The sequence below is a fragment of the Equus quagga genome, chromosome 17 (genome assembly GCF_021613505.1).
Source record: "Equus quagga isolate Etosha38 chromosome 17, UCLA_HA_Equagga_1.0, whole genome shotgun sequence".
Classification (NCBI taxonomy): Eukaryota; Metazoa; Chordata; class Mammalia; order Perissodactyla; family Equidae; genus Equus; species Equus quagga.
This window is the reverse complement of record NC_060283.1, coordinates 26,918,556-26,938,333: the sequence shown is the minus strand read 5'-3', so window position 1 is coordinate 26,938,333 and position 19,778 is coordinate 26,918,556. Positions and strand designations below refer to the sequence as shown.

At 55.0% G+C, this 19,778-nt stretch overlaps 1 protein-coding gene across 3 annotated transcripts; it reads left to right on the top strand.

Annotated features, from left to right (window-relative positions):
- Positions 1–85: 85 nt before the first annotated feature.
- On the top strand, positions 86–19,520 carry ARHGAP1 (Rho GTPase activating protein 1). Of its 3 annotated transcripts, XM_046642883.1 has the most exons (14): positions 147–281; positions 4,042–4,223; positions 4,443–4,538; positions 5,914–5,943; positions 11,151–11,238; positions 14,618–14,749; positions 15,082–15,168; positions 15,370–15,468; positions 16,150–16,257; positions 16,339–16,415; positions 16,592–16,669; positions 17,177–17,305; positions 17,493–17,596; positions 17,755–19,520. In XM_046642883.1, exons 2-14 carry the CDS (start codon positions 4,085–4,087, stop codon positions 17,941–17,943), a joined length of 1,356 nt encoding a protein of 451 aa, XP_046498839.1. In that variant the 5' UTR covers positions 147–281; positions 4,042–4,084; the 3' UTR covers positions 17,944–19,520. The 3 variants fall into 3 exon arrangements, with proteins under 3 accessions (XP_046498841.1, XP_046498839.1, XP_046498840.1); XM_046642884.1 differs by lacking the exons at positions 147–281; positions 5,914–5,943; XM_046642885.1 differs by lacking the exons at positions 4,042–4,223; positions 4,443–4,538; positions 5,914–5,943 and having other exon boundaries at positions 86–281.
- The last annotated feature ends 258 nt before the right edge of the window (positions 19,521–19,778 follow it).

Sequence of the window (19,778 nt, the reverse complement as noted above, 5' to 3'; positions counted from 1 at the left end):
TAGCAGGGAAAGCGGAACTAATTGTTCCAGACACCTCCTTTGGGAGGGACGAGTCGGACAGTTATGCCGTTTCCCCCCCTACGGTGGGCACGTACAGGAAATGGGCGGAGCTCCTGGAAAGGCCATGTTTGGACCGGGCAGCGGGTCGGAAGTGGGGTGGAGGTGTGGCGGAAGTGGTTGGGGAGTGAAGAGAGTGGGAGGAGTAGGTACCCGTTCTACCGCGGAGCCGGAAGTTTGCGGCGCTTTGACAGGCGTGGCAGAGGGAGCAGTGCCTGACCACGGTGAGCTGCAGGGCGCGGGGTCTCCCTGGGTGTGGTGGGGAAAGGGAAGGGACTGGCCAGGTCGTCTGAAGGGATGGGGTCCGGATGGGGAGGATCTAGGCGGATCCGAGGAAGGGAGCAGGGGTGGGATGGGGCCTGGGAGCCTGGCCTTCCCGCTGCGGGGATTGTGCCCCACTCCTGGGTCTGCAGTGAGAGGACTTCACCTCCTTCGCTGCCTTCCTCCTGCTCTCCCCAGGGCAGAGTCCAGGTCAGATCGCTGTCATCGAGCAAGTCCATGGGAAGGAGGAGTCTCCCTGGTCCGATCTGGCGAAGCGCTAAAAACAAGAAATTTGGGGGAAGTGTTCCACCCTGCCACTTATTAGGCCACGCTTTCGTCTCTATTTCTCAAACCGTGAAATGGGATAATTACACTCAACATTCGAGTTTTGTAAGCCATGAAGCTCTATGCAAACGCGATTGTAGTTGAAAGTCTTGCTGTTGTATTGTGGGATTTGCGTTTTTGCAATTCTGGAGCCCCAACTAGGAGGGCGATCCCAGCGGCAGAGAATACAATTTCAAGTTGTTCTTTAAATTCTTCGCGGAGGAGATTAGGGGAGAGGCTTTACTTCGCCCTTTTGTAGAACCTCTCTGAAACCTGAGAATCGCGTGAATGACGGTCACTTAGAGAGGTATTGAGGGATTGACTTGCAAAGAGACCACTTTAGACAGACATGGATTAAAATTTTGGCTCTGCTGTATGACCCTAAGCAATTTGCTTATTTTTTCTGGTCCTCACTTTCCTCAAACTGCTTAGTAGTACATGCCTCACTGGTCCTGTTGTAAAGTTAGATAATTTGTGTCCAGTTCGTGGTGCTATATAGACCCTCAACAAATGTTGGTTCTCTTCTCCACTTAGATAATTCATTCACTCATTCGACAAATGACTGATCATCTACCATGTGCCAGACATAGTTCTGAATAGTCAGGGGGTCTTTTTTTTTTCTCCAGATGCCCACTTTTTAAATTACTTTTTTGAGGTCATATTGGTTTATAACATTATGTAAGTTTCAGGTGTACATCATCATATTTCGCCTTCTGTATAGCCTGCATTGCATTCACTGCCAAAAGTCTAGTTTCCATCCGTCACCATATGTATGTGCAGGTCAGGGGTTCCTAAACAGGGATTCTCAGAGGGCCTGTAAACCCTTTAAAATTGCATGCAAGATTTCATGCACGTGCTGATTTTTCTTAGGGAAAAAGTCCACCAATTTCATCAGAATTTCCGACAGATCTAGGACTTCCCAGAGGTTAAAACCTCTGGCTAAAGTGATTCTCGAAGATTTTTGTAAAGGTAGACATGTTACCTACTGAGAAGGGAAAAATTAATCTCAAAGTAAGGAGTATTTTACAGGGCGTGGAGCAGGCCTGTAGGTGGCTGGAGTCTTAGGCAGCCAGGATGCTTCATTTCCACTGCTTTATGTTAGTGCTTCCTGACCCTTCGCCTGAAGGGAAGCTCCGCTTCTGGGCTCACAGCGGGCAACAGCTGTGGGTTGGAGGGTGGCGAGAGAGGCCTGTCTGGCTGGGGAGGTGGGAACAACTGTGATTAGTTATTCTGGAAATGGAGGCCATGGGGCGGGGGAGGGGTCAGTCCTGGAAGACTGACAAAACAGAGGAGGAGTTACTGGAAAAAGAGATGGAGTTCAAGTTCGGCTCCCTTTTAGAGAGTCTCTCCCTCCCTCCCTCACATATACTTCAGCTCCCAGCTGCTCCTTCTAATTCTGTTGTTCACTTTAGCACAAGTATTTTAGAACACCGGAGAATTATATTTCTGGGAGGGACCTTCACTTCTATAAATGAGTAAATTTAGGCCCAGATAGGAAGAGGACTCGCCCAGCATCTTGGCAACTCATTGGCTTAGGCAGGGCTAGAATCCAGTTCTCCATATACCTCATCCCATGCCTTTTTCATTGCATCAAGCACCCGCTGTATGCAGAAAGACTTCTCTGGGATGGCTATGGGCGGGGCTGAAGGAGCACTTGGTGCCTGGGCAGTGACAGAAGAGCAGGGATGGAGACAAGGCTCAGGCCTACAGAGGATTGCTTTGAGCTGAATTCTGTCCCTGCTACCCAGTAGGGTCCCCTTTTGAGGAGCCCTCAGAGTCTCCTGGTTGAAGGGGGGAAGGAGCATGGAGATGAGTCAGGAATAGATTCCTCAAGGCTGAGGGTTGCCTGCACTGGAGGGTTGAAGATGGAGGAGGGGCTGGGGTGAGGGGCCCAGCAGCACTCCCTGAGAGAAAGGCACTCCCAAATCAGAGTCATCTTTCTCTGTGTTCATGGGAAGGGACTTATGTTTTGGTGGTAAGCAGCGGAGTGAATAAGGGTAGCAGATAAGGCCCTCGGAGAGAAAGGGGGAGAAGAGGACTGTTTTTTGGCTGTTCAGCTGCTGGGCTTAGGCTCAGGAGCTTGAAACAGCTTTTGCCACCTAATCAGTGTGGTTGCCCTGGTAATGGGGTGGTTGTTGCTAGGCACAGGGAGCCAGTTTACCATCCAGAGTCCTCGGCTGTGACGTATGCAGGAGGTTGTCGCGTAGTCTCTGAGCCCAGAGGTGTTCAGGGTCTGGATCTCTGCTGGCAGCTCTCCCTTCTTCCCCCTACCCGCGCCTGGGTCTTGTCCCACACTCCTTATCTGTTCTGCCGATTCTCTGACCATATATGTCATTTTTGGGCTTCAGGAATGCAGCGGGCTTAGAGCAGCCTCTTCTCTGGGGTTGGACTGAGTGAGTTGAGTTGAAACTCCCCTCCCTCACCCAGATGGTGAGCTCGCGGTGGGAGAGGGATTGGCTTCCCCTTAGGGCTGAGGACAGAAGGTGCTGCCCCCAGGCCACATGCAGGCATGTCCTGACAGCCAGACCCCAGACCTGGGGAACCCCAGGGTCAGAGTAGGCTCTTCTCCCTCCCAGCCTGCTGTAGCTGCCGTTCTGTTTTTCACCTTCATCTCAGCCCTCTGGATGTCACAGCCTTCCCTCTTTCCCGGCTGTGCCCTCCCAGCCTTGGGGCAGTCTGTTGATCTTTCCCACTTTGAAACTAGTGTTATCAGGAGCTCCCTGCAGATTAGAGTGCTATTTCCCAAGTCAGGCCCCCAGGGGCCTGCAGGTAGTCTGCTGTGACCAGCAGGCGGGCAGATTCTATCACCTGCTCTTTGTTTCTGCTAGGGCAAACCCAGCTGGGCCCCTCAGCCTTGGCCTTTCTCTGGGACCCTGTGGTCTCTGGCCACCTCCTCTTGCCTAGGCCAGGGGTCAGGGATGGAGTGGCCAGGGCCACAGCTGCCCTTTTTCAGGCAGGGGGTTTGGAGCATCCCTGTGCTCCTTAGATTCTGGCAACATCTCTACTGCATACCTGCTGGGGCCTGGGAAGCGTCTGTGCTCTGTGACCCGTGTGGAGAGGGGCCTGGACCTCTACCCTTTGCAGCTGGGACTGCATGACTGAGCCAGCTGGGCAGTGGGCAACACAGGGCCTGGCACAGCTCTTCGCTGTCCAGCTGGAGGACCTGAAGGCAGGCACTGAGCTGTGCCATCTCTGTCCCAGCTGCCTTTTCTGGCAACCTGCCAGCAAACTGTCACACCAGGAGAACCAGGAGCCACACAGAGCTCTTGGCAAGGATGAGAAGTGTTGAGGAACAGGAACAAGGCAGCTTGGGAGAGGAAAGAGTGGGGGCAGGAGGGCTTGCTGTAGAAGTTATAGGTAAAAAGAGGATGTCATTGACCTGCTACATCCCCCTTCCAGGTTTCTCTTTGGGTTCTGTGGAGTGAGGCTGTGGGGGACAGGCATGTCCATGGACCCACTCTCTGAGCTGCAGGAGGACCTGACCTTGGATGACACCAGCCAGGCTCTGAACCAGCTGAAGCTAGCATCCATTGATGAGAAGAACTGGCCCTCAGATGACATGCCCGACTTTCCCAAGTCAGGTCGGCAGTGCCAGATCTCAGGCAGCCATGGGTACCTCAGTGGGGAGACCCCTTCCTGCCAAAGGGAGACCCCAGGAGGGCGGGTGGGGGCCAGCAGAGCAGCCGCAGGGTGGGGCTGGGAGCACAAGCCTTACTGAGGGGAGGATCAAGGAGCGCGAGTTTCAGGGAGAACACTGGGCCAGCCCCCAGGTGAGCCCCTGACTCTGCCGTGTTCCTCAGATGACTCCAAAAGCAGCTCCCCGGAACCTGTCACACACCTGAAGTGGGATGACCCTTACTATGACATCGCCCGGCACCAGATTGTGGAGGTGGCAGGTGAGCACACCCAGTATGGCACCTTTTTCCTCACAGTCTGCACTCCTGGCATAAGGAAGCCAGCCCCTCTTGCCCTCCTAGGGGGAGCAGCTGTGGGGAGGGGCAGGTCTGACCCCTGACCCTGGGGATCCTGAGCACATCTATCGTTCTTTAAAATCACAGGCTTGATGGTGACAGCCTCTTGATCTGTTCACCCGCAACCACATCCTGACCTGTGACCCCACTGTCTCCACTGGCAGATCATGTGTGGGAGGCAGTGTGGCCTAGTGGCTTTGAAGTCAGAATGCCAGCTTGAGTTCCAGCTCTGCTCTCTGAACTCATTTCTTCCTCACAGGGTTGCTGAGAGGAGTACAATAGTGAGTGGATGTCAGGGCCCAGCCCGGAGTCGGAACATGGTTGGCCCTGAATAAGTGGTCATTCACCTCCCCTCCCCTTGCCCTCATGGCAGCTCTTCTACCCCATCAGTTACTGGGGAGCAGGGAGGTGCCAGTCCCTCCTGGGATACCCTACCTCCAAGGAAGTCCGGAATGGCAGAGCCTTTTTCCAGAAGTTATGGGCCACGCGAGCCCTGGAGTCTCAGGTTCCTGGCAGATGCACTACCCTGCTGAGAATGGTGCGGAGCCCCCCTTGGTCTCGGCTCCATGAGCTCCCACCTCCTGTCCGTAATGCAGGCCCCAGAAGACTCCAGGAGCAGAGGGGTAGCAAGGCTGGTGATGACCTGGCGGCTGCCCTTAGGGTCCTACTGCTCGACGAGAAGATTGGAATTGTAGGATCCTGTTGTTCCCCAAACAGTTGTCTGTCCTCACTGGTGAGGCCAGGCAGCTGGAAGCAAGGGTGACAGCACGGCCCTGCTCTGAGGCATTGGGGTGGGCAAGGGAGCCAGGGAGCCCGTGGCCCCTGAGCCCAATGTGGCGCTGGTGAGGGGCCCTGAGGCATCTGGTCACAGAGAAGTGGCAGGAAGGGCCATCTCTCCTGAATGTGGGGCTCAGAGAGGGATGGGGCAGTTGAGAGCGTTGCCCCTAAGGTCAAAGGTGTTTCCATGGCATCTGTGTTCCTGCCCTGGTCTGGGTTGGGGCCTTGGCCATGGCCTTTCTCCCCGCTACAGAAGCAAGGCTAGGAGTTCTTTCCTGGCCTGGTCCTGCCCTGGGCACAGGAGAGTCCCCTGAAGGTTCGGAACCTTTTCTCCTCACTCCCAGGGGTGGACCTGATCGGGGCGTGGTGGGCGTCTGATGTGAAGGAGTCTCTATCCTGACATCCTCCTGGCCTATGTGGCCACGTCACAGGCAGAGCAGGGGAGGCTGGCCCACCCCCACCCCCCGGGGGACCCCTCTTCCCACCGCAAGCAGAGCTGCAAAGAGTGTATCTGTTTCCCCAGGGTGCGATGAGCCTGAGGGGGCCCAGCCAGGTAGGTGCGCTCCTGGCTCTCTGTGCTTGGCCTCTGGGCTGTGGATCAGGAAGGGGTCTTGGTGGAGGCCAGGTGGGGCCAGCTTAATTGCAGCCCCACTTCAGGGAGCTGGGAGCTGGGGGTGCCTGGGAGCCGGAAATAGCAGAGGATTTATGGGAGGTTTGACAGGGTGGGGACTGTGTGGGGACACCTTCAGAGCCCAAAGGGAAAGAAGGTTTGGGAGAAGGAGGAGTCTTGTCCATGGAGGGTGGAGGTGCTGGCCATGAGCAGTGGCCCCACCTGAGTGCTGGCTCAGGGCCCCCCTGCTGGGGCTGTCCCCCATGTGTGTCTCTCTGACCGGTGAGAGGAGTGTGGATTGAATGGCCAGAGTGAGACTCATTGGATGAGACCACGGTGATGTCCTGAGAGGCCAGCTTCCTGGCATTAGAAACCAGAGAAGGAGCACGTGGTGGAAGGGAGGATGGGTTACATCCCCAGCTCCTCTGCAGCCTCTGTTCTCCTTGCTACCGTGGCTGTCACGCTCCACAGTCACATCTGACCCAGTCCAAGTGGGTTCTTTCCAGTGGTGTGCTGGTAAACGTTTAACAGTTGGCCCTCCAGAAAAGGAAAAAAAAAAAGGCTATTATTTGCTGCATTTGCGATTTCTACCACAGCAGATTTCAGACTACCACATGATGTCAACTGGCTTGCAGTATTCCTGACAATTTAACAATTTAACAGTTGTGTGAGCCGGCTCCAGTGCGCTGCCCAGCCCCCACCTCCCATCTCCTTGGCCTGCTCTGCAGGTTGTGGGTGGGGCGGGCGGCTCTGGTCTGGCGCTTCCCAGAATGCCTGCTGGAGTGGCTGGGCTTTGCTCATTAACACCCAGGCCTCCCTGGGAGAGTTCTGATCAGTATCCGGGGAATGCAGAGGCTTCCTTGTCAGGTGGCTGCTCTTTTCCTGGGGCTTTCCACAAACGCGCTGCTCCTCCTTAGCCCTCACCCCCAGGGCTCTGGAGACCCCGATGCTGCCATCTCCTTCTCTCCCTTCAGTCTCCAGGGCAGAAGTGTGTTCTCTTCTGAGATCAGGAGGGGAGTTCCAGGCCCTTCTACAAATGCTCCTTCTAGCAGCAGTCACCCTGCCTGCTGGAAAATGCCCAAGTCATGCAAGGACTTGGCACTGGGACTCCACTCCAGGAGCGGAGGGCAGGGCCAGACCCTGGGGTTGCCTATATCTCATTCCTCGCCTGCCTGGGTGTCTTGCCATCCAGCCCCTCACTGATCCTCTTTTTGTGCCCCCTTCCCATCCTGACTTCATTCAAAATGCATTCATGGCGCACCTACTGGAATAAGCCCTGTGGTCAGCATTGAGGATTCAGCGAGGAAAAACACATATTCCTTCTTTTGAGGAGCATACAGGCCAGTGAAGTGGTTCTTAAGACTGGTCCGAGTTTTCTTTAAGAGTATGAAAGGTGTGGACCCCTCCCACCAGAAAACACGTGCATGTGCTTGTAATATTTTTCATATGACATCATGGCGTTGGTGGATGCCCATGGATGGAGCCCTGGTTGAGAACCCAAAGTTTCCCATTTATGAGGTGCTGCAGCCAGCTGAGCAAGGGAACCGTGGGCCCCTGCCCCTCACCCCAATTGCTTGCTTAACTAGTTAATAGTTCTTTAAATTCCAGAGCCCCGTGAGCTCAGACTTTCTGCCCTGCCTAAGGCCTCAAATTCGCCAGCCAGTGAGGGCTGCCTCACTGTTACGGGTGAGGGATGGAAAGAATATTTTGGAATCCCCCGTGCTCCTCCTGGCATTTTCCCCTACATCCTGGGCATTTCCTCTGCTTAGAGGGGAGGAGGCAGATGACGTCTCTCCCCTCACCCGCTCTCGGGTGGAGGCCTAGAGCTTTCTGAAGCTCCAGATTGTACGTGAGGCTGTGCTTGCCACTCTAACCCTTTGTCCCTGCCCCCGCCAGTCTGCTCTTCCTTCTCCTGTCGGAGCCCGTGGGAAGTGAATCAGAGCAGGCCCAGAGCCACCCATGGCTGGCCTGGAAGGAACCAGGACATCAGGATCTAGGCTAGGTTATGAAAGAGCAGGTGGCACCTGGTGCTTCAAAACAGGCCTGTTGCTGGATGGAGCTGCACCTTCTCCACCTCAGACAGGCTTGCAGAGGGTTCTCTCTTTGTAAGTCTGGAGAAATTGTGTCCCACGCTCTGGGAAAGTCACTGTGTAAAGCAGTCCTGTAACCTAGATAGCATTGTGAACAAACTCAGAAATAGAACTGTGCATACGGTGTACTGCTGACCTGTGACTTTGTGCAGGCTTCCAACATTTACTGAATACTGGCCATGTGCCAGGCTCCAGACCAGCACGGGAGCTTCAAAGATGGACGAGACACAGTCCTGTCTTCAAGCTGCTCACAAGCCAGGAGAGGAGACAGGCACATAAACAGTTAGACAGGACAGTCAAAGCGTCAGGACAGATGGATGATGGCTCGTGCTGGGAGCCATGACAAGGGACAGCCAACTTGTCTGGGGGCAGGAGAAAAGGACACAGGCTTCTGGGAGGTGACTGCCTGGGATGAGTCTTAAGGATTCAAAGGAGTTAGCCTAGAGGAGGGGAGCAGAATTGTCTAGAGGAAGTTCTGTTGGCACGAGGACCAGCAGAGTCTCAGAGCAGCCTGATTTAGACAGGGCTGGAAGCACCTCTGTGTTGGAAGTGCGCATGGTGTGAGCGGGAGAGGCCTGTGAGCCATTCCAGGGATCATTTACGGGACTGGGGGCCCAGAGGATGTCTGGGGTGGGGTTCAGGAGGAGTTAAGCAAGGAAATTGGGGGCAGGTAGGTGTTTGTATTTCCCCAGGGCTAGAAGTTGGGGCAGTCTAGATGGGAGAACAGCCTCTCTCTGGTTTGGTGGACCAGGCCTTAGAGCCTGACCTGGGGAATTCCCGCCTAGGGCCTTCCAGAACCAAAAGAGGCTAGGCAATATTTTGGGTGGAGATGGGAGGTTTGGAGGGGCTGATTGAGAGGCTGGACACAGTAGTCAGACTGCTGAGACTGCTGCTGACTCAGGCCAAACACTCAGCCGCACAGCCAGCAGGGATGGGGGCCACTCTGCCCACATTCCAGAAGCCTCCTTCAGCCTCTCCACTGAGCCTTGTCCTAGCCCAAGAGAAAAGAGTCAGAGCCTTAGCAACCACTTAGAAAAGCACTGACTCCTGGGTGAAGTCACTGGCTGAGGAGGATCATCAAGATTGCGGCTTAGGAAATGTGGAGAGGACACCCAGCAAGGCGTAGAGGGAGCATTAATGCTCAGAGGGGGATGGGGCCAGACTTCGTGCGTTTCACGGTTGTGTAAGTGGTCTTGTATTCGCCTCTGAAGCAATCCGGATTAGGCAAATGTGGTTTGGTGTCTCTGGAGAGGCGTGAGGGTAGAGATGAAGGGAAGGTCCTGGGGACATGGGGAGTGGGGACCAGGTCTTGTCCCCGTCAGGCCTTGCTTGGGGTTCCTGATCCATGCTGACCCTCAAACATCTCACTTTGGGGGGTAACAGCATATGTCTCGGGAGCTCCCGGCTTCATGACAAAGCCAGATGGTCAGACCAAAGTGTGATTAGTTTTGGACAAACATCCCTGAGAGAATACACCTGAATGAGCATTATCCCACAGCATTACAAACTCTTCTGAACTCCATGTTTAGAATATCCTTAAGGAGAAAGGATGTGATTTTTAGAAGTGTTTAGAAGTCAGAGCCAGGTGTGATCAATAATCAGAAAGTGGGGGCCAGCCCTGTAGTGTAGTGGTTAAGCTCAGCGTGTTCCACTTTGGCGGCCCGGGTTCACAGGTTTGGATCCCAGGCGCAGACCTACACCACTCATCAGCCATGCTGTGGCAACAACTCACATATCAAGTGGAGGAAGACTGGCACAGTTGTTAGCTCCGAGCTAATCTTCCTCAGCAAAAAAAAAAAAAAAGAAAAAGAAAGTGTTGTCAGAGGTCAAAAAGGAGAAATGAGTGCTAAGTAGTAATCAGACTGATTTCCTCAGTGGCCTCAGACTTGCTGAGAAGGTAGCTTCAAAAAGTTTTCCAAATACATGCTTCTCAGAGGGGGTGCTTCTGGAATAAGTGTGGACTTTTAAGATGACTGGCAAGACAATTGCTTTGGCGGGTGTGACTCTTTAAAAATTGAGGTGAAATTTACATAACAAAACCATATTAAAGTGTACAATTTGGTGGTATTTGGTACATTCACAATGTTGTGCATTTCTGTCTAGTTCCAAAATTACATCCATACCCATAGCAAACCCCGTGCCCGTAAGCAGTCAGTCTCCATTCTCCCCTCCTCCCGGCACCTGGCAACCACTGATTTGCCTTCTGTCTCTATAGATTTACATGTTCCAGATAGCTTGTGCAAATGGAATTATACAGTATATAGCTTCTTTCACTTAGCATAATGTTTTCAAGGTTTATTCACAAAGTAGCATGTCAGTACTTCCTTCCATTTTTTTTCTTTTAATTAATTGTTTATTTTTCCTTCTTCTCCCCAAAGCCCCCCGGTACACAGTTGTATATTTTAGTTGTAGGTCCTTCTAGTTGTGGCATGTGGGATGCTGCCTCAGCGTGGTTTGATGAGCAGTGCCATGCCCGTGCCCAGGATTCGAACCAATGAAACACTGGGCCTCCTGCAGCGGAGCGCACGAACTTAACCACTTGGCCACGGGGCCAGCCCCCCATTAGTGTCTTTTTTAAGAGTCATGTTAGGAGCCAGCCTGGTGGCGTAGTGATTAAGTTTGCATACTCTGCTTCGACAGCCCAGGGTTCATAGGTTCGGATCCCAGGTGCAGACCTAGCACCACTCGTCAGGCCATGCTGTGGTGGCATCCCACATAAAATAGAGGAAGATTGGCACAGATAGCTTAGTGACAATCTTCCTCAAGTAAAAAGAGGAAGATTGACAACAGATGTTAGCTCAGGGCCAATCTTCCCCACAAAAAAATAAATAAAGTCATGTTATTTCTTTATACCCCAGCTCACTAGCCATGAGAGCAGCCTGCCCTCTTTCTTCAGTGACATACCTGTGCATGCAGGCAGCTGCCCAGAGATAAACCTGCGTGGGTCGCTCTGGCCCCTGTGCTCCATGGAGATCTCCAGGCCTAGTACCCTTCAATTCCTTACCCTGCTTCTCTGGGTTCGCCTTCCACCCACTGTGCTCCATCTCTCTCCACACCTAGGAGATGACAAGTATGGGCGGAAGATCATTGTCTTTAGTGCCTGCCGAATGCCCCCGAGCCACCAGCTGGACCACAGCAAGCTCCTGGGGTGAGTAGCCGGGGGAAGGTCTGCACCCGTGCCCAGATCCCCCAGAGAGCCTGATACCGTTTTCCTTGCTGTCCTTCCTTGCCCGGGGTGCCAGGCTGCCGCCCTCCACACCTCCCCTCTTCTCCTGAGGAAGCTACTTTACATTGAAGGGAGAGCACTGGGCCAGGAGTCAGACATGGGTTCTAGCCCTGGAAAGTGTCTGCGTGGCCATGGCGAGTGTCTTCATCTCTTTAGGCCTCTTTCTCTCCACTTTTCACGGGATAATCAGTCAGCCTTTCTTTCTCGTAGGTGTGAGATACTCCACCTGAAAATGCTGTGAAAAGTAAAATACCACCCAAACGCGAGGCCTGATTATTATAATGATGTGGTGTCTGATATGGCTGCAGACTTTCATCACTTATGTGAATAATTAGTGTTATCTTATTTTGTGCCAAAGTTGGGATTCTTCTATACCTGTCGGGGTTCTTCACCAAATATATGTAATAGCTCATGTTGGTCTAGAAATCTCCTGATGAGAGTCCGAAGGCTGACTGAAAGCAGGAGTTCGCCAGACCGTGTTCCGATGAACATTCACTCCTGACCCCCAGTGCGCCAGCGCGGGACGCACAGCACGGAGGCAGACCGTAACTGACTTCCTCCCAGGCTCCTCAACGTGTGTCCAGTTGCCAGCTTGCACTTCTGTCCCAACCGGTTCAGAGCACTCCCTGCAGTTGAAAATGTCTGCATGGCCCAGACCAGCTCTCCGGGACCCTGAATGGGGCTGTGCGTGTAGGGGGTGCTGAGGGGTCGGGGCCAGGCCCGGGTGCAGAGTCTCTGTGGTCCCCATGAGCCAGGACTGAGGCCGAGTCCCTCCAGCCCGTGTGAGTTCTTTCTCTCTGGCCACCTGACCGCTCCTTCCGCAGCTCATCAGACAGGCAGGCAGGGGCTTGTCCAGGCCCACCACGTGGCCCAGCCAGGAACAGGCCAAGGAGCTCCGCCTGAGGGTGGCTGAGTCACATGCCCTCCCTTCTGCCTCTATCTCGTCTGACAAGGCAGGTGACAGACTCCTGGCCAGATAATAGTCCCAGAGGGGGAAGTCAGAGGATGGGGATGGGAAAGCACCCAATTTTCAGGAGAGAACTTGCTGAGCAAGGCTGTCTCCACGCTGAGGCTTCCTCCGGCTTCAGGAAGCCCTCGGCCATCCGTCCTGTCTGTCCTCCATCCCTTCCTGGGCAGGTCCCCCACCCCCGCCTGGCCTGGTCACAAGCCCTGCTGGGAGCGAGGAGGCGCCTCCAGCATGGATGAGTCCTGTCCTCCTGTTTTCAGTCCGATTGTCTCAGACTTGGCTTTCCCAGCTGTCCACCCAGCTCTGGGAGGTTGAGATAGAAAGTTCCTGAAGCTTGGATTCAGAAGACCGATTCGACTTCAGCTCAGCCTCTTACTAGCTGTGTGCTTTGGCGGCCGGTCCTTTCTGAGCCCTATAAAAATAAGAATGGTGCCCCCTCACAGGGTCGTGTGGGGATTAGGCAAGAGAATATACATGAAATGTCATTGTATACATTTATAAAGTCTTACGAATTTCAAGAATTTAGAAAAATGTAGGTAGCTATAAAGAAAAAATAAAAACAACTATAAAAAAAATATCTCCTGTAAAACCAGCACCTAGAGGGAAACCACTGTTAATATTCTAGCCTCTTCACTTCCTATTGTTTTTTATAACATATACAGAACTCTGTCGTCAGCTTCGTAGCTTACATAACATTTTTATCTTCTGAGCATTAAACGTTCTTTAAGAACATCCTCAAAAGCCCTTTTTTTGGACATACAATATGTATACAGAAAAGTGAACCAATTATGTATACTGTCTGATGAATTTTCAAAACTGAATGCTCCTGTCACCTGCACAAACCTCCCTCTGCTGTTCCAGCCAGTTCTCCAAAGGGTAACCACTGTTCTGACATCTTGCTTCACAGATGGGTTCTGTCTGCAGAAACATCCTGTGAGGTATTCTATTTATAGATGGCCTGTGATGTATTTAACCAATTCCCTGTCATTGGACAGTTAGCTTGCTGCTTACTTTTTTTTTTTCCCATCATAAAACAGGCTGCAACAAACAGCCTGACTATTTCCTTAGGGTAAATTCCTGGCCATGTTTTTACAGGGTCAAAGAGTAGGGACATTTCTTAGCTTCTGATAAACATCACTTCATCGCCCTCCAAAAGGTCATGACATCCAAAGAATGAGTGTATTTTCACTCCAATTTTTGCTATTTTATAGTTGCAAAATGCCATCTTTTTCTGTGACGGCTCTGCAAACCGCAAAGCGCTCTATGCGTATGAGGGGTAAATTATTGCATAGCTAATAACAGTCAGAATCACATTAATACTCAGCTCTCGGTGCCCCACATGCCGGCCTGTGCTGGCCCAGCCCAGCGCCCATGGTCCAGGTTACCCTCTCTGGGTTGTGTGAGGTTGTAGCTGGACACTTCCCCAGGCTCCTTCCTGACATGCCCTTGGAAGGCCTTAGTAATCCTGCCTGCCCAGCCTCCCAGCCTGGAGCAGTGGTCCTCCTGGGACCCGGGAGCCAGCCAGCTTTCCACTGCATCCTCTCCCTTTCTGGAATTCTTGTTCATTCCTTCACACTTCTCCCCCTCAGGGGGGCTCAACACCATGTGTGTATGTGTGTGTGTGTTGGAGTGGTAGGTACCATGTGAGCACAGGGAACCTGAGATCTGGCTCTTTAGTCCATGAAAAGCCTAGTGACTGGAGCAGAGGAGGGGACCCTCTGGACACCCGGCTCCCCCCCACGGGCACAGTGTTTTACAGCTTGCTCCAGGAGTTCAAGTGTCAAAGGCAGAGCTGTCCCATGGTGGAGAACACAGACTTTGGAGTCAGTTCACCTCCAGGCTCTACCACAAGCTGTGTGACCTTGGAGAAGCACTTGACCTCTCTGAGCCTCACCGCCCTCCCTTGTGAGAAGGGATAATTTCAGCCCCAATTGTTAGGAGGCGGGCATGAGATAATGTGGGCAGAGCACTTGGTAGGCACTAAAAGCTTAATATTGACACACGGTGACTGTCGTCATTATTATTGACCCAGGGCGATCCTGTGAGGAAATATTGTTCCTATTTTTCCTACAGGTACGGGAAAGGGCTCCGGTTAGAGTCCTGGTTTCCTGGCTTCCTGTCAGCGCCCAGAACTGAGAGCTGTTGTTGTTGTCATTATTGTTATTCCTCCGCCCAGCCCTGCCACTACCCCGTACCTCCTCCCAACAACATAGCGACCTGCGATGCGGCCAGAGACGGCAGGGCTGGGGCAGGGCTGGGGCTCGTGGGGAGGGTGCGAGAGAGGCAGAGCTGCTGGGGCCCCAGGCGCGCCTGAGCAGGGCCTTTCTCTCGCAGGTACCTGAAGCACACGCTGGACCAGTACGTGGAGAGCGACTACACGCTGCTGTACCTGCACCATGGCCTCACCAGCGACAACAAGCCCTCGCTCAGCTGGCTCCGGGACGCCTACCGCGAGTTCGACCGCAAGTGGGTTGGGGCCTGGGGGCAGGTGGCTCTGGAGCCAGCAGCTCCGCCAGGCTCTGGGCTGCCCTCCACCTGGCAGGAGCTCCTTCCGCGCCGGGGGAAGCAGGTGCCCCACCTGGGTAAACTCAGAATCTGAAGTCAGAGTGGCTGGGGCTTAAATCCCAGTTTCTGCACTTACTCGCTCTGTGACCTTCCGCGTGGCTGCACCTCTCTGGGCCTCTTTCATAATCTGTAAAATGGGGCAACAGTGGTCCAATCAGAAGAGGTCCCTTCGGAGCCCAGCTCTGGGCCCGTCCTGCCACTCCCACTCCTGAGTTCCCGTTCCGCCTCTGCAGGTACAAGAAGAACATCAAGGCCCTGTACATCGTGCACCCCACCATGTTCATCAAGACCCTGCTCATCCTCTTTAAGCCCATCATTAGGTGAGCAGGCCGAGGGCGGGGCGGTGGCCTCCCGTGCTTGCCCTTGAACTCTGAAGCAGAAACCTGAGGAGGCCTAGCATCCTGGCGATGGGCCACTTTGGGGCTGGGCCTCTGTCTGCTCTGGGTGGGCTGCTGAGGGGACAGTGGAGGCCTGCCGAAGCAGGCCCGCCCCCTGACCCATGCCCTTTCCTCCTTCGGCAGCTTCAAGTTTGGGCAGAAGATCTTCTATGTGAATTACCTGAGTGAGCTGAGCGAGCACGTGAAGCTGGAGCAGCTGGGCATCCCTCGCCAAGTGCTCAAGTGAGGCCGGGGCAGGGGCTGTAGGCGTCCCCAGGCATGCGTGTCCATGTAGGTCATGTGGGGGAGGGGGGCAGGACAAGCCGGCCACGGGGAGAGGAAGGCTTGAGAACCCCAAGATAAACAGAGGAAGCGAGTGTAATGATTCAGAACGCAGCTCTGGGCCTGTCCTTCCACACCCACTCCTGAGTTCCCCTTCCGCCTCCGCAGGTACAAGAAGAATATGAAGGCATATGGGGTCCGAGAGGGCAAGTTCAAATCCCATTTCTGTCCCTTAAAAGCTATATGACTGCATCTCTTTAAAGTTTGCACTTTTTTGGGCCAGCCCAGTGGTGCAGCGGTTAAGTGCGCACGTTCCACTTCGGCGGCCTGGGGTTCACAGGTTCGGATCCCCGGTACAGACATGGCACCACTTGGCAAGCCATGCTGTGTTAGGCGTCCCACATATAAAGTAGAGGAAGATGGGCATGGATATTAGCTCAGGGCCAGTCTTCCTCAGCAAAAAGAGGAGGATTGGCGGCAGATGTTAGCTCAGGGCTAATCTTCCTCAAAAAAAAAAGTCTGCACTTTCTGGTGCGTGAAGCAGGGTTGCTATGAGGATGGAATGAAGTAACCTGTGTAAACAGAGGTTGTCATGGCGCTAGAGCCGGGAAGAAGGCCTGACCCTCCCGTCTGCTCCCCCAGGTACGATGACTTCCTCAAGTCCACACAGAAGAGCCCTGCCACAGCCCCCAAGCCCATGCCACCACGGCCGCCTCTGCCCAACCAGCAATTTGGGGTCTCATTGCAGCAGTGAGTATGGAAGGGTGGGCAGGCCTGGTGCCCGGGGACCGGGAAGGCCGCAGACCCGTCTCACTGCCCTTGTTCCCACAGCCTCCGCGACAAGAACCTAGAACATGAGCCCATTCCACTCGTGCTGCGGGAGACCATTGCCTACCTGCGGCTTCACGGTGGGTGCCAGGGCCCAGCCCCCTTCCAGCTCCCTGGGGAAGTTGCTGGGCAGGGCTGAGAGAGGGCCCACGTGCGTCAGCACCCACACTGACCCTGACTGGAACCCCAAGACAGAGAATGGGGGGTCTGCACATTGCCCAGAGCTCTGACACTCACCAGGCCCACTGTTTCCCAGCTCTCACCACTGAGGGCATTTTCCGGAGGTCGGCCAACACCCAGATTGTACGAGAGGTGCAGCAGAAGTACAACATGGGTGAGTAGTCATGGGACGTGTCCAGGCCCAGAGGGCCGGTGCAGACCGTGTGTGTGTGTGTGTGTGTGTGGTAAGGTTGGGGGCATGGGTGTGACTGTCGGGGGCTTCTCTGCCTTCTGCTGTTCCTCTCGTTCCTGTTCTGTTCCTGTCAGGGGTTTCTGCTGCATTTGATAGGATTACGTGCGTCACACTCCCGCCTGGCTATCCCAGGCCTGCTCCCTCATTGGTCAGGGTCCTGGGTTCAGGTGTGTTCAGAGATGAGGAATAACTAGTGTGTGCTAGGGGGCCCCACTCCACCCAGACAGCCTGAACCTGCGTCCCCTTGTCACAGAGGGAGACGGGAAGGCGGGTGCAAGAGGAAGCTCCCTGGCAGGAGGCGGCTTGTGGCTGAGGGTGAAGTCAGGCAGTGGGGCCTACGTAGCCTCTAGATGGGCTGCTGGGCCCAGCTCCTCTCCATCCTTCCTCCTCCGCAACCCCCCATCCTTCCTCCTCCGCACCCCCCTCCAGGGCTGCCTGTGGACTTCGACCAGTACAACGAGTTGCACCTGCCAGCGGTCATCCTCAAGACCTTCCTCCGGGAGCTTCCTGAGCCTTTGCTCACCTTTGACCTCTACCACCACGTTGTGGGCTTCCTCAGTGAGTGCCCTCTCTTCCCTCCCCAGCCCTGCGCTTATTCTGCCTGGGCAGAGCTGGACTCGGAGCAGGCGGGTTTGGCCTGTCCTCCAAGGAAAGCCTGGCTGGGGTCTCCCTTCTAGCCTTGTGTTAAGGCTTCCTGCCCCAGCCCAGCCCTGGGCCCCTGTAACCTGGGCCCTGTTCCTCATAGACATTGATGAGAGCCAGAGAGTGGAGGCAACGCTGCAGGCCCTCGGGACGCTGCCTGAGGAGAACTTCCTGGTGCTCCGGTTCCTCACTGCCTTCCTGGTGGAGGTGAGACCTCAGGCGCGCCTCTACTGCTCATCTGGAGGCAGGAGGGGCGGGGGGGGGGGGGGGGGGGAGGAGGAGCTGCTGCCCCTGCTGTTCCCTGGCGTGGGTGCGGGAGGCAGGGCCTGTGGCTTCCTGCTGCAGCCCCCCGATTCCCTCCACAGATTTCTGCCCACTCTGACCACAACAAGATGACCAACACTAACCTGGCTGTCGTCTTCGGCCCTAACCTGCTGTGGGCCAAGGATGCTGCTATCACCCTCAAGGCCATTAATCCCATCAACACCTTCACCAAGTTCCTCCTGGACCATCAGTGGGAGTTGTTCCCTGGCTCTGACTCCAAGGGGCTCTGAGCCCCACCCCTGCCCCACCAGCCCCCTTCTCTGATGGCCCCAGTTTGGACTCTTCCTCTCGGCATCAGCCTTATGGGAGCCCGGGGCTCCTGCCTGGGAAGGGGCCATGAGGCCCCCGGGCGATGGAAGCTAGAGCCAGCCAACCGGGCAGCTCCTCCTCCCCCTTCTGTCGGGCCCACCTCTCTGGCCCTGGAGGCCTCGCTGTAGCCGCAAGACGTTTTCTTCGCCTTATACTTCTCACTGCCTCCTTGGATCCCTGGCTCCCGCCGGGCTCTGCAGAGCTGGCCTTGGCTCTTCAATGGAAGGACTGGCCCCAGCACCCCTTTTCCTGCTTCCTCCTGCCTCTCTTTCCCTGGCAACTGCAGATGCCAAAATCACTGCCACGGGCTGGTAGCTGGGGCTGGTCCTCCCCTTCCTGATTGCTGGGGAATGAAAGGCTGAGCTGGCGTGGGCCGGCCCTGCTGAGGCTCCTCCCTGTCTGGGTGAGGGCCTGGGTGCGAGCAGCCTGCTCCTGTCCTGGCCCCTGATGGCTCAGCCTTAGGTATTTCCACAGCTAGGGAATGACGAGACTGGACTCGGCTTCCTACTTCTGCCTTCTCTTCTATGCATCCTGGATCCTCCTTTCCCAAGTGGTACTGCCCCCAGGATGTCCTAACCCCCTGGTTCTGCCAGGACTGGCAGCTTGGATGACAGGGTGGAGTCCCAGCATCCATTTGAAATAGACTCCTCTCCCCCACCCCCAGAATCCCCTGGAGTCTGGTCAGACCAGTGACAAGCAGTCTCAGGCCCCCATACCTTGCCTCCCTTCCCACCTGGACAGATCCTCAGCCTGGGGCTGTTCGGACATGTGTGTTGTGGAGTCACACTGGTCCCTGCTCTGGCAGAGATGACTCAGTGCCTCAGGATCCGTGGTGGCTCCTTCTTCCAGCTGGGGACTCCTGGAGGGGCCAGGCAGAGACTTTGCTAATTAGCTTGGCCCCCGCCAGGTGAGTTCTAGCAACCTCCCCCAAGGAGCACGGATCCCCAGGGCCCTGTGTGTTTCAGAAAACCTGGACCCTGATGATGATGGATATCCCTCACTCCAGCTGTGTCCCTTAGAATTACACTCCTTCCTGGTGAACCCTGGGGACCCCCGCTTCCTGCGGCCCTGTCTCACAGCCTTGGCTAGAGCCTGTAGCGTGGGGGTCCTCACCGTCTAGCCCAGGTCCATCTGGGAGCCGGGTGAGGCCTGCCCTGACCTCACTGGGCTCTCTCCCCAGGGCACTGGCATGTCAGGACACCCAGGCCTGGAGTGGCTGCTGGTTCTGTCAGTCCGTGTGTCTCTAGCTGGGCCTGGGCCTCTGCTTTCTGCCCTCCTTTGTATATCAGGCGTTGCTCACAGCCCCGTTTACCGGGGAGTCCGTGGATCTATTTGTCTGTCCCCTGCCTCACTGGTCTGTACCCAGGCAGCGGGGGTGGGCGGCGCTTATACCGTGAATCAAGAGTTCACATTCACACTTAATGACTTGCTCGGCACCAATCATGTACTTCACCTTTGCACATTTTGTATTTCAATAAAAATGGAGATGGAAACTGCCCATCTGGCTGTTGAGGAAGTGGGCGCGGAGGTTGAGAACTTGGTGGGAAGTGTGGTGTGGTTGCAGAAGAGCAGCTGGGGCCCCAGGAAATCCCCCCCCAGTCCACCTGACCCCCCTGCTCATCTCGTTCCCTGTGAGTGGCCATGAGGGCAGCTTTCTGACCATCTTCCAGGCTTAGAAGTGGACAGTCAGCTTCCATTTTTCGCACCTGCAGCATTCCAGCTGGCCACCAAGTGCTGTGGCTTATGACCAGGGCCT

Coding starts and splice junctions, on each gene's coding strand:
- ARHGAP1 (XM_046642883.1), top strand. CDS start 4,085: ATGTCCATGGACCCACTCTCTGAGCTGCAGGAGGACCTGACCTTGGAT. Junction 15,469..16,149: donor ATCCCTCGCCAAGTGCTCAA/GTGAGGCCGGGG, acceptor CTGCTCCCCCAG/GTACGATGACTTCCTCAAGT. Junction 17,597..17,754: donor TCACTGCCTTCCTGGTGGAG/GTGAGACCTCAG, acceptor TTCCCTCCACAG/ATTTCTGCCCACTCTGACCA.